General features: G+C 35.1%; 1 protein-coding gene across 10 annotated transcripts in view; it reads right to left on the bottom strand.

The window, feature by feature from the left end:
* Positions 1-12551, bottom strand: part of LOC106082975 (sodium/calcium exchanger 1) — a 577326-nt gene that overhangs the window by 55567 nt on the left and 509208 nt on the right. For 8 of the 10 annotated variants that reach the window (XM_059363418.1, XM_059363420.1, XM_059363416.1 and 5 more), the window contains one exon: positions 3145-3293. In XM_059363418.1, coding sequence (XP_059219401.1) covers positions 3145-3293 — 149 coding nt within the window. The remainder of the gene's footprint in view (positions 1-3144; positions 3294-12551) is intronic. The other 2 variants (XM_059363421.1, XM_059363423.1) reach the window with 1 other exon arrangement.

The following is a 12551-nucleotide window of genomic DNA, read 5'->3' as shown; positions in this document are numbered from 1 at the left end:
AAAATGGATATCAGCTATATCAAAATATGGTCCGATTTGGACCAAATTCGCCACGGACATTGAGTGATCTAATAAGTAAAAGTCATTGTTCAATTTTGTAGAAGAAAATATTGGTCTTTTTGCTAGCTATATCCGAATATAGACCGATCTGAACCATATACGACACAGATGTCGAAAAGCCTAACATAAGGCACTGTGTCAAATTTCAGCGAAATCGGACAATAAATGCGCATTTTGTGGGCCCAAAACCTTAAATCGAGAGATCGGTTTATATGGCAGCTATATCCATATCTGGACCGATCTGGGCCAAATTGAAGGAAGATGTCGAAGGGCTTAAGAAAACTCACTGACCCAAATTTCGGCGACATTGAACTATAAATGCGCCGTTTATGGACCCAAACCTTAAATCGAGAGATCGGTTTATATGGCAGCTATATCTTAATCTTGGCCGATCTGGACCACATTGATAAAGGATGTCGTAGGGCCTAACACAACTCACTGTCCCAAATTTCGGCGACATCGGACAATAAATGCGCCTTTTATGGGCACAAAACATTAAATCGAGAGATCGGTCTATATGGCAGCTATATCCAACTTTGGACCGATATGGACCAAATTGAAGAGGAACGTCGACGAGCCTTACAAAACTCACAGTCCCAAATTTTGGCAAAATCGGACAATAAATGCGTCTTTTGTGGGCCCAAAACCTTAAATCGAGAGATCGGTCTATATGGCATAATAAAATAATATCCAAATCTGGACCGGTCTGGGCCAAATTGAAGATAGATGTCTATATGGCAGCTAAAGGGTGATTTTTTTGAGGTTAGGATTTTCATGCATTAGTATTTGACAGATCACGTGGGATTTCAGACATGGTGTCAAAGAGAAAGATGCTCAGTATGTTTTGACATTTCATCATGAATAGACTTACTAACGAGCAACGCTTGCAAATCATTGAATTTTATTACCAAAATCAGTGTTCGGTTCGAAATGTGTTCATTCACCGTAACGTTGCGTCCAACAGCATCTTTGAAAAAATACGGTCCAATGATTCCACCAGCGTACAAACCACACCAAACAGTGCATTTTTCGGGATGCATGGGCAGTTCTTGAACGGCTTCTGGTTGCTCTTCACTCCAAATGCGGCAATTTTGCTTATTTACGTAGCCATTCAACCAGAAATGAGCCTCATCGCTGAACAAAATTTGTCAAAATTTGAACACATTTCGAACCGAACACTGATTTTGGTAATAAAATTCAATGATTTGCAAGCGTTGCTCGTTAGTAAGTCTATTCATGATGAAATGTCAAAGCATACTGAGCATCTTTCTCTTTGACACCATGTCTGAAATCCCATGTGATCTGTCAAATACTAATGCATGAAAATCCTAACCTCAAAAAAATCACCCTTTATATCCAAATCTGCACCGATCTTTGCCAAATTGAAAAATATGTCAAAGGACCTAACGAAACCTCCTGCTCTAAATTTCAGCAAAATCGAACAATAAATGAGCCTTTTATGGGCCCAAGACTTTAAATCGAGAGATCGGTCTATATGGCAGCTATATCCAAATCTGGACCGATCGGGGCCAGATTGAGGAAAGATGTCGAAGAGCCTAACACAACTCACTGTCCTAAATTTCGGCGACATCGGAAAATAAATTTGCCTTTTAAGGGCCCAAAACCTTAAATCGAGAGATCGGTCTATATGGCAGCTATATCCAACTTTGGATCGATATGGACCAAATTGAAGAGGAACGTCGACGAGCCTTACAAAACTCACAGTCCCAAATTTTGGCAAAATCGGACAATAAATGCGTCTTTTGTGGGCCCAAAACCTTAAATCGAGAGATCGGTCTATATGGCAGCTTTATCCAAATCTGGACCGGTCTGGGCCAAATTGAAGATAGATGTCGAAGGGCCTAACTTAACTCACTGTCCCAAATTTCAGCAAAATCGGATAATAAATGTAGCTTTTATGGGCTTAAGACCTTAAATCGAGAGATCGGTCTATATGGCAGCTATATCCAAATCTGGATTGATATTGGCCAAATTGAAGGGGAATGTTGACGAGCCTAACTCAACACAAGGTCCCAAATTTTGGCAAGATCGGATAACAAATGCGCTTTTTATGGGCCCAAGACCTTAAATCGAGAGATTGGTCTGTATGGCATCTATATCTAAGTCTGGACCGATCTGAGCCAAATTGAAGAATGATGTCGACCAACCCACTGTCGCAAATTTTGTCAAAATCGGACAATAAGTGTGGTTTTTATGGGCCTAACACCCTAAACCGGCGGATGTGTCCATATAGAGGCTATATCAAGATATAGTCCGATATAGCCCATTTTCGAACTAAACCTGCTTGTGGACCAAAAAAGAATCTGTGCAAAGTTTCAGCTCAATATCCCTATTTTTAAAGACTAACAATAGCGCCTTTTATGGGCCCAAGACCTTAAATCGAGAGATTGGTCTGTATGGCATCTATATCCAAGTCTGGACCGATCTGAGCCAAATTGAAGAATGATGTCGACCAACCCACTGTCGCAAATTTTGTCAAAATCGGACAATAAGTGTGGTTTTTATGGGCCTAACACCCTAAACCGGCGGATGTGTCCATATAGAGGCTATATCAAGATATAGTCCGATATAGCCCATTTTCGAACTAAACCTGCTTGTGGACCAAAAAAGAATCTGTGCAAAGTTTCAGCTCAATATCCCTATTTTTAAAGACTGTAGCGTGATTTCAACAGACAGACGGACGGAGATGGCTAGATCATCTTACATTTTTACGCTGATCAAGAATATATATACTTTATAGGGTCGGAAATGGATATTTCGATGTGTTGCAAATGGAATGACAAAATGAATATGCCCCCATCCTTCGATGGTAGGTATAAAAATCTTGATCTTTGCTACTTTCAAAGTTAAGCATAAATTTGATACATGTGGCGTATGATAAATAATTCGATAAGAAATATTAGTAAAATGTTACTTATACGCAACAGAGGTCACAATCAAAAATCATGTAATGATAGATATGGCATTTCAAATTCCTCTTCTTTAAATTATAGCATTTCTTTATAAAAATGTTTTTTTTTTATAAAATTTTTTCTATTTCAAATTTAATAATCGTGAACTTACCTTAAACTCTTTACTCTCCTTAATGCGCAATTGTGCGCGTACAACATCACCATTCTTGGGACGACCCAACAAAGCCATTTTGTCCTCTTCGGTTAACTCCTCGGGTGGCTTATTTTCAGCTTCCTGTATAAGTCCTGCCAATTCATCGTCTGGGAGTTGAACAAAATTAAAATTAACAAAATATTTATTCATTGAAATCAAAAAACAAGACACCACAAAAATAAATTCTCGAAAAATTAAGAGAAAAAAAAAACAAATGTAGAAAAATTAATGTCCCAAATTGTCACAAAAGAGAGACAATGAAAAAAAAAATATAATAAACTAAAACCAGGTCAAAATCAACCAAAAGAAATTAAAGGAGTAAATAGAACCCAATAAAATAAATATTTACAACAATTATACAATTAAAAGAACAAAAGACCAAAGCCAATGTATGCGGCACACTAAATTAAACACAAACAAATAAAGCTACACAGAGTACCGACACAAAACAAAAGTGGAAAAATTAGAAGAAAAAAAAAATCTTCACAACATGCATTCTCATAGGGGTGAGCGGAGGAGAGCACGAATAAACAATAAAGCTTCAAAGAATAAAGCAAACAAAACGGAATAACCAAAACCATGCGACAAACTTATGGGTCGTCGGTGTGAATGAGTTATGAGTACAAAAAATATACCGAAACACACGCACAAACAAGCAAGCATGACCTGCATGGCTGTCTGTTGGAGTGATTAAAGCCTGTCTGCGATGGTTTTGTATCGGCTAAGCAGAGTATGAATGGGACTCCCAAAGCCCAGCAACAAAGAGCATTAAAGGGTGTGAGTAAAAATTAAAGAGAGAAAGTGCATATGCAGATACCAGGGTTGCTATTATGGGTTTTATTGATACATAAAAGAATATCAGGTGTGGTTGTTTATCAAGAATAAAAAATGGGAAAAAGTTGCAAAGTAAATAAAACTAATTTAATATAATAATAATTGGAGAATAAAACTAAAATAAAATAAAAGAAAGAATAAAATGAAATAAATTAAAACAAAATAAAAAAATTGAGTAAAATAAAATAAAATTAGATATAATAAAATAAAATAAAATAAAATAAAAAATTAAATAAAATAAAATAAAATAAAATAAAAAAAAAAATAAAATAAAACAAAATAAAATAAAATAAAATAAAAAAAATAAAACAAAATAAAATTAAGTAAAATAAAATAAAATAAAATTAAGTAAAATAAAATAAAATAAAATTAAAAAAAAAACAAAATAAAATAAAATGAAGTAAAATAAAGTAAAATAAAATAAAATAAAATAAAATAGGACAAAATAATATAATATATAATAAAATAAAATAATATAATATAAAATAAAATAAAAAAAAAATTATAAAATAAAATAAAATAAAACAAAATAAAATAAAATAAAGAAAAAAAAATAAAATTAAATAAAATCAAGTAAAATAAAATAAAATAAAAAAGAATAAAATAAAATAAAATAAAATAAAATAAAATAAAATAAAATAAAATATAATATAATATAATAAAATAAATTAAAAAAATAATAATATAATATAATATAAAATAAAATTAAAAAAAAATAAAATAAAATAATATAAAGGTAAATAAAATAAAATAAAATAAAATAAAATGGGATAAAATAAATTAAAATAAAATAAAACAAAATAAAATAAAATAAAAAAGTAATATAAAATAAAATGAAATAAAATAAAAAACAATAAAATAAAATAAAATAAAATAACATAAAATAATATAATATAAAATAAAATAAAAAAAATGAAGTAAAATAATATAAAAAAAAAATAAAATGAATAAAAATTTAATTGAATAAAATAAAAAAAAAATTAAATAAGAAAAAAATAAAATAAAATAAAAAATTAATAAAAAAAAATAAAAAATAATAAAAAAATTCTATAAAACCAAATTCAATAAAATAAAAAGAGGAAATTAAATAAATTTAAATAAAATAAAAAATAATTAAAAAAATAAGATAAATATAATAAGAAATAAAGCTCCTGTTTTGCTTAAAAAAATAGAAATAATAATAATATAAAATTAATTTTAAAAAATAAAATAAAATACTATAGTAAATCACTTTCAGCGATTTTCCATATTCCATATTCGATTTACACACCATCTACGTGACAACTCTGGCAATCTCATATGCATGTCTCTCCATCGGTTTGTTGCTCACGCACACACCAAGTGTCACTCAGCATGGAGCAAAGCAAATAATGAATGAACGAATAAGTGAGTAAAAGAATGACTTGACTTAAAGCAGTTTGCTGCACACAAACACACGTATATATACAGCCATGCAAAACCAAAAAAAACGTATAAACACAAATCATATATGTATGAACACAGTTAATGAACACAGTTAAAGACAGGAAAAAGCCTTGTTAAACATTTACGAAACGTGTGTTCTTTGTTTATGTATTTGGGGTTCCTAGGTTTCTGGTGTATTGGTATAACAAACACGCACACTTAAGGAAGGTACACTCAGGAACTTGTACTTGTATATATAATAGGTGTGCGTATGCTTTTGTATACTTTATGTTTTTGTTTCAGGTGTTGTGCTAAGTTTTTTTTCTTTTGTTGCAAAACACTTAGTTTTGCTTAGAGGGGGTGTTTTTTTTTATTTAAGTAAGCAGTGTATAAAGTGTTTGGCAAGTTGATATACAATGTTGCAGCAACATGTTGCTTTGTATTGGAGTATAACAATTATAAAGGAATTCCTTTATTCTAGAGATAAAACTGCATAAAGAAGCAGCTAAGCATAGATTGGTTGAGAGTAGGAATGCTTAACAAATTTAAATCGCAAACTTTGGACTGATAACAGTTTTCCAAAATTTTCTTTAAAAAAACGTTAACAACATTTTCATAAGAGTTTTGAGTTTCTTAAGAAAAAACGTTAACAACATTTTCATTAAAGTTTTCCGCCACTCAAGTTGTCGATCTTAGGTTTTTCCCTGTTAAACTAACTCACGTCACATTTATTGTTATTTTCCCGCCCCGCCCTCTGTTTTCTACTTCATATTGGCCCATTTCTATAGAAAAATACTTCATTTTATTTGACTTCAAACCAATATACGCCTATATTAATAAAACATCCGAAAATGAAATGTTAATAAAACTGTTTAGCCTCCAGGCCAACATATCAAACTCAAAGGAGTCCTTCGGCCGCAAATGTTGTGGTTCAACTGAATGTTGGCAGCGGCATAAGCACACAAACACCAACAATTATTTACTTTATGAAACAAATATTAGGAAATAAGTTATTGGCCTTAAAGGGCGGCTACATTTTTGATTTTATTTTTTTTCTGAATGGTGGAAAAGAGTATAAAGCTGCTGGAAGGGGGAAATACCTCTGACGCAACTATAAGGAAGTAAATGCAGGGAAGGCATCTGCGGTTACTGCCAAAACTTCAGAGGTGTTATTAACAAAATTCAAATAAAATTGAAAAGATTTTCGCTTAAACAAGCAATTTTATTTACTTGTTGAGTACTTCTTACTCCAAAAAAATCCACTTTGTTAATTTTAGATATGGAAAAATTATACCACGACTTTTCAGTCCAAGTGCTTTGAAGATTCCAAACAGATTCAGGAGATTATCGAGAGATGAAAGACGCCTGTGATAATAGTGCAGAGGATGCTGGAAGACGATATAAAGTGGAAGGCGGTGATCTGATACGCCGAACAAATTCTGCGCAAAAAGAAGGTAGACCTTGACGCAGCGACGTAGAGTATGAATGCGGAGTTATGGACGCAGTCACAATGACGATGTATGGGTAATCACCAGATATGGAGTACACCTCGTAATCATGCGAAAGCGGTTCCGAGGTAGAATTTATCCCCAGGAATGACACTGGGTGGGTTTTTAGCCAGTACCGTTGAATATTTCTTACTCCCTTTTGTTAATTTGGATATGAAAAAATTATACCACGACTTATCAGTCCAAGTGTTTTAAAGATTCAAAGGATATTATGAGGAGAGAATCGACATTCAGATGTTATGCACAAAACTTAGTGGCCTTCTAAGTAACAAATTTGCCCATGAACATTCCATTAAGACACAGGTGGAAATTTTTCAATACCACTGAGTGCTGTGTGATTCAAGTTTAAGCTAAATGATAGCGGACCTCCATTTATAGCCGAGTGCGGAAGGCGTGCCGCAGTGCGACATCTCTTTGGGGGAGTAGAGGTGGTACCATGGCATGATATCTCACAAATTTCGCCAGCATTAGGAGGGAATAACCATCGATGAAAATTTTTTCTGATGTTATTGCAAGGATTCGAAAGCCAGGCGTTCAGCGTCAACGGACTTGCTAACCTCTACGTTAGGGGGCTTTCTAAGTTAACTGACATTTATATGGCGATTTTCAGTAAGTGCTGCGACTGTTAGGGATATCTGAGTAAAATTCAGAATGGAGCCCATGGATAGCCTACATAGTTGCCACACTTGTTAAGAGTCATAAGTGAAACTTTATGCAAAATTTCAGCCAAATCGTATAAAACTCGAGGCTTGTAAGGGCTCAAGAAGTCCAATCGGGAGAACGGTTTATATGGCACCATTACCTGATATAACCGCCATATAAACCGATCTCCCGATTAAAGTTCTTGAGCCTCTAGAGGGCGTAATTATTTTCCGATTTGGCTGAAATTTTGTATCGTTTTGTTATGACTTCCAAGAGCTGTGCCAGGTATAGTTCATAACCTCATAAATCTGCTATAGGATTTATTCGGCAGACTTTTTGAGCCTTTAGAAGTATTAGTCGATTTGGTTGACATTTTGAAGCATTTTGTTATGACTTCCAATAGCTGTGGCAGGTATGGTTCAAACCGATTTTGAACCGATCTCCATATTTGAAATGTTGAGCCTTTAGAAGGCGTCATTACAAGCTGATTTGTTTGAAATTTTATAGCGTTTTGTTATGATTTCGAATAATTGTGCGAATGTTCTGTTTTATTGTTTATTTATCAATCCGAAGGACAAGTTGACGGACAGATGAACGGAATGACTGCATTTTTATGATAGCACACAGTCATTCGATTGTTTGTTCATCCAACCTTCCGTATTCGTATATTCATTCAAAAACTACTTTGTATGTCAGTCCGTTTGTCAGTTTTTGACAGAACACGCAAATGGATAATTCGACAGAAGGACAAATAGCTAATTGGGTAGACATTTCATGTGTGGCCCGTCAATCTATGAGTTTCTCATATAATACTTTGTACTAGTTTCAAATTCGGTTCGAATTTCAATTTAACTCTAATGTGTATGTATCGCCTGATTTTTATTTCTAGCGCCTTTAAAAGTCCATTTATCAGCCGATTTTTTTCCCCATTTGCACAATGCTTTCAAATTCAAGTTTAAGCCCAATGATAAGAGATCTCGTTTTTATTTTCTTCATTAAGTTTTCCTTGTCTAAATACCTAGCAAGCATTAGTGAGAGAATGACTACAGCTAAATATTTTTTTACTTTCTCGCCAGAAATCGAACCCAAGGATTCAGCGTCTTCTAGTTCTATTTTCATCCTCATTTCCTCCTTCGTACACTTATGTTATAGTGGGAGACCACGAAAGCACAGAGGTAAGCATTTCCGGCTAAGATGTTGAACCCCCGGTTTCAAATCCTGGAGGAAACATCAGAAAAAGATTTTCAGCAGTGGTTTTCCACTCCTAATTCTGGTGACATGTGTAGGTACTATGCCATGCATAGAAGCCATGGTGGAGGTGCCGCACTGCGGCACGCCTTTCAGACTCAGCTATCAAAAAAAGGCCCCATATCATTGAGCTTATACTTGAATCGGACATCACTCATTGATATGTGAGAAGTGCCTGCCCATGCCTTAATGACATGTTCGTGGCCAAATTTGCAGACTAACGTTCGAAGTATTATCCTTATGGCTATTAATCTGAGTGGATGTCAGAGGTTCATTTAACTGCCAGCCAGTCAGCTCTGATTTTAACTTCGAAGTGATGTCCAATTTTTTGCAATGGAAAAGGAAAGCCAATCATAGTGCAAAGCGTTACGCCCATGTTAAATGCTCATCGCGCACTTGGGGTTTGCACTTTCGATACTATCGATATTTAATTTCTTAACTGAATATCGATTGATATTTTTCCGATGGATACTATCCGAAGAGTGAAATTTTTTGCAAAATAAAACAAAAACAAGTAAGAGCGTGCTAAGATCGGCCTGGCCGAATTTTATATTCCCTCCACCATGGATCGCATTTGTCGAGTTCTTTGCGCGAGTCATCTCTTTATAGGCAAACAAAGATAGAAAATAGATAAGATAAGAATTGTTATGCTTTATCAAGTTATAGTTCCATTCGGACCACAAATAAATTGAATGTTGAAAACCATAGTAGAAGTCATTGGGTAAAATTTCAGTCCATTCGGATAAGAATTTCGCGTTATAGGGGCTCAAAAAGCATAATCGGGATATTGGTTTATATGGAAGCTGTATCAGGCTATAGATCGATTCAGACCATATTGGATAGATATGTTAAAGGCCATGGAAAAAGCTGTTGTACAAAATTTCAACCAAATCGGATAAGTATTGCGCCCTCTAGAGGCCTAAGAAGGCAAGATCCAAGATCGGCTTATATGGCAGCTATTTCAGGTGATGGACTGATTAGAACCATACTTAGCACAGTTGTTGGAAGTCATAACAAAACACTGTATGCCAAATTTCAGCCAAATCAAATAAGAATTGCAACCCCTAGAGGCTCAAGAAGGCAAGATCCAAGATCGGTTCATACGGCAGCTGTATCAGGTTATGGACCGATATGAACCATACTGAGAAAAGTTGTTGGAAATCATAATAAAATACTTCACGCTAAATTTCAGCCAAATCGTATAAGAATTGCGCCCTCTAGTGGCTCAAGAAGTAAAGATCCAAGATCGCTTTATATGGCAGCTATATCAGGTTAGAACCGATTGGAACCATACTTAACACAATTCATAGAAGTCGTAATAAAACACTGTATGCCAAATTTCAGCCAAATCGAATGAGAATTGCGCCCTCTATTGGCTCAAGTATTGAAGATCCAAGATCGGTTTATATAGCAGCTTTATCAAATTATGGACCCATTTAAACTATACTTAGCACAATTATTGGAAATCATAATAGAACACTTCACGCTAAATTTCAACCAAATCGGCTGAGAATTGCGCCCTCTAGTGGCTCCAGAAGTAAAGATCCAAGATCGCTTTATATGGCAGCTATATCAGGTTAGTACCGATTGGAACCATACTTAACACAATTCATAGAAGTCATAAAAAAACACTGTATGCCAAATTTCAGCCAAATCGAATGAGAATTGCGCCCTCTATTGGCTCAAGAATTGAAGATCCAAGATCGGTTTATATGGCAGCTGTATCAGGTGATGGGCCGATTTGAACCTTAGTTAGCACAGTTGTTGGAAGTCATAACAGTTGTTGGAAGTCATCCAAATCGACTTATATGGCAGCTATTTCATGTGATGGGCCGATTTGAACTATACTCAATACAATTGTTGGAAGGCATAACAAAACACTTCATGCACAATTTCAGCCAAATCGGATAAGAATTGCACCCTCTACTGGCTCAAGAAGTCATGATCCAAGATCGGTTTATATGTCAGCTATATCAGGTTATGGACCGATTTAAATCATACTTAGCAAAGTTGTTGGAAATCATAACAAAACACTTCATGCACAATTTCAGCCAAATCGGATTAGAATTGTGCCCTCTAGTGGCTCAAGAATTGATGATCCAAGATCGGTTTATATAGCAGCTATATCAGGTTTAAACCGATTTGAACCATACAAACAAAACACTTCATGCTAAATTTTAGCCAAATGAGACACCTTATGCCAGATTTCAGCCAAATCGAATGAGAATTGCGCCCTCTAGAGGTTCAAGAATTGAAGATTCAAGACCGGTTTATATGGCAGCTTTATCAAATTATGGACCCATTTAAACTATACTTAGCACAGTTGTTGGAAGTCATAACGAAACACCTTATGCCAGATTTCAGCCATATCGAATGAGAATTGCGCCCTCTAGTGGCTCAAGAATTGGAGATCCTAAGTCGGTTTATATGGGAGCTATATCAAATGGTGGACCGATTTGAACTATACTTAGCACAGTTATTGACTGTCATAACAAAACACTTCATGCACAATTTCAGCCAAATCGGAAGAGAAGTGCGCCCTCTAGTGGCTCAAGAATTGAAGATCCAAGACCGGTTTATATGGGAGCTATGTCAGGTTATAGACCGATTTGAACCACAGTTGTTGGAAGTCATAACAAAACACTGTATGCCAAATTTCAGCCAAATCGAATGAGAATTGCAACCTCTAGAGGCTCCAGAAGGTAAGATCCAAGATCGGTTTATATAGCAAAAAAAAAATGCAAATTTTTCCCATAAACACTCCACTAAGGAACAGGGGCAAACTTCTCACATATCAATGAGTGCAGTCCGATTCCAGAAGTCCAAGCTCAATAATAAGGGGGCTCCTTTTTATAGCCGAGTCCGCATTGCGATACCTCTTTGGAGAGAAGTTTTACATGGCATAGTACCTCACAAATGTTGCCAACATTAGGAAGGGAAAACCATCGCGGAAAATTTTTTCTGATGGTCTCACCAGGATTTGAACCCAGTCGTTTAGCGTCATAGGCGGACATGCTAACCTTTTTTTAAGCGCCTAGCTTTACTCCTTCGAAAGTTAGAGTGCTTTCGACAGACGGACGGACGGACATGGCTAGATGGACTTAAAGTGTCATGACGATCAAGAGGATTTTGTTGTTTACGGGGTTTTAGATGAATATTTCGAGTTGTTACAAACGGAATGACGAAATAAGTATACCCCCATCCTATGGTGGAGAATATAATAAGCGATGCGACACTAAATGTATCCTTTAAAATGTATTGCGCCTATAGAGGGCGCAATTTTCATCGGATTAGGCTAATATTTTGTATAATGATTTCCAACTTTCTTCATAACTCTTGGCTTTAGATGAATATTTCGCGTTGTTACAAACGGAATAACGAAATTAGTATACCCCCATCCTATGGTGGAGGATATAATAAGCGATGCAACACTAAATGTATCCTTTAAGATGAATTGCGCCTATAGAGGGCGCAATTTTCATCCGATTAGGCTAATATTTTGCACAATGATTTCTCTCATGATTTTCAGCTTTCTTTATTACTTTTGGCTTTAGATGGATATTTCGCGTTGTTACAAACGGAATGACGAAATTAGTATACCCCCATGCTATTTTGGAGGGTCTAATAAGCGATGCGACACTAAATGTATCCTTTAAGATGAATTGCGCCTATAGAGGGCGCAATTTTCATCCGATTAGGCTAATATTTGATACAATGATTTCTCTCATG

This window comes from Stomoxys calcitrans, chromosome 2 (genome assembly GCF_963082655.1).
Source record: "Stomoxys calcitrans chromosome 2, idStoCalc2.1, whole genome shotgun sequence".
Taxonomy (NCBI): Eukaryota; Metazoa; Arthropoda; class Insecta; order Diptera; family Muscidae; genus Stomoxys; species Stomoxys calcitrans.
Note: the sequence above shows the minus strand (reverse complement) of the source record. Positions and strands in the feature narration are given on the sequence as shown.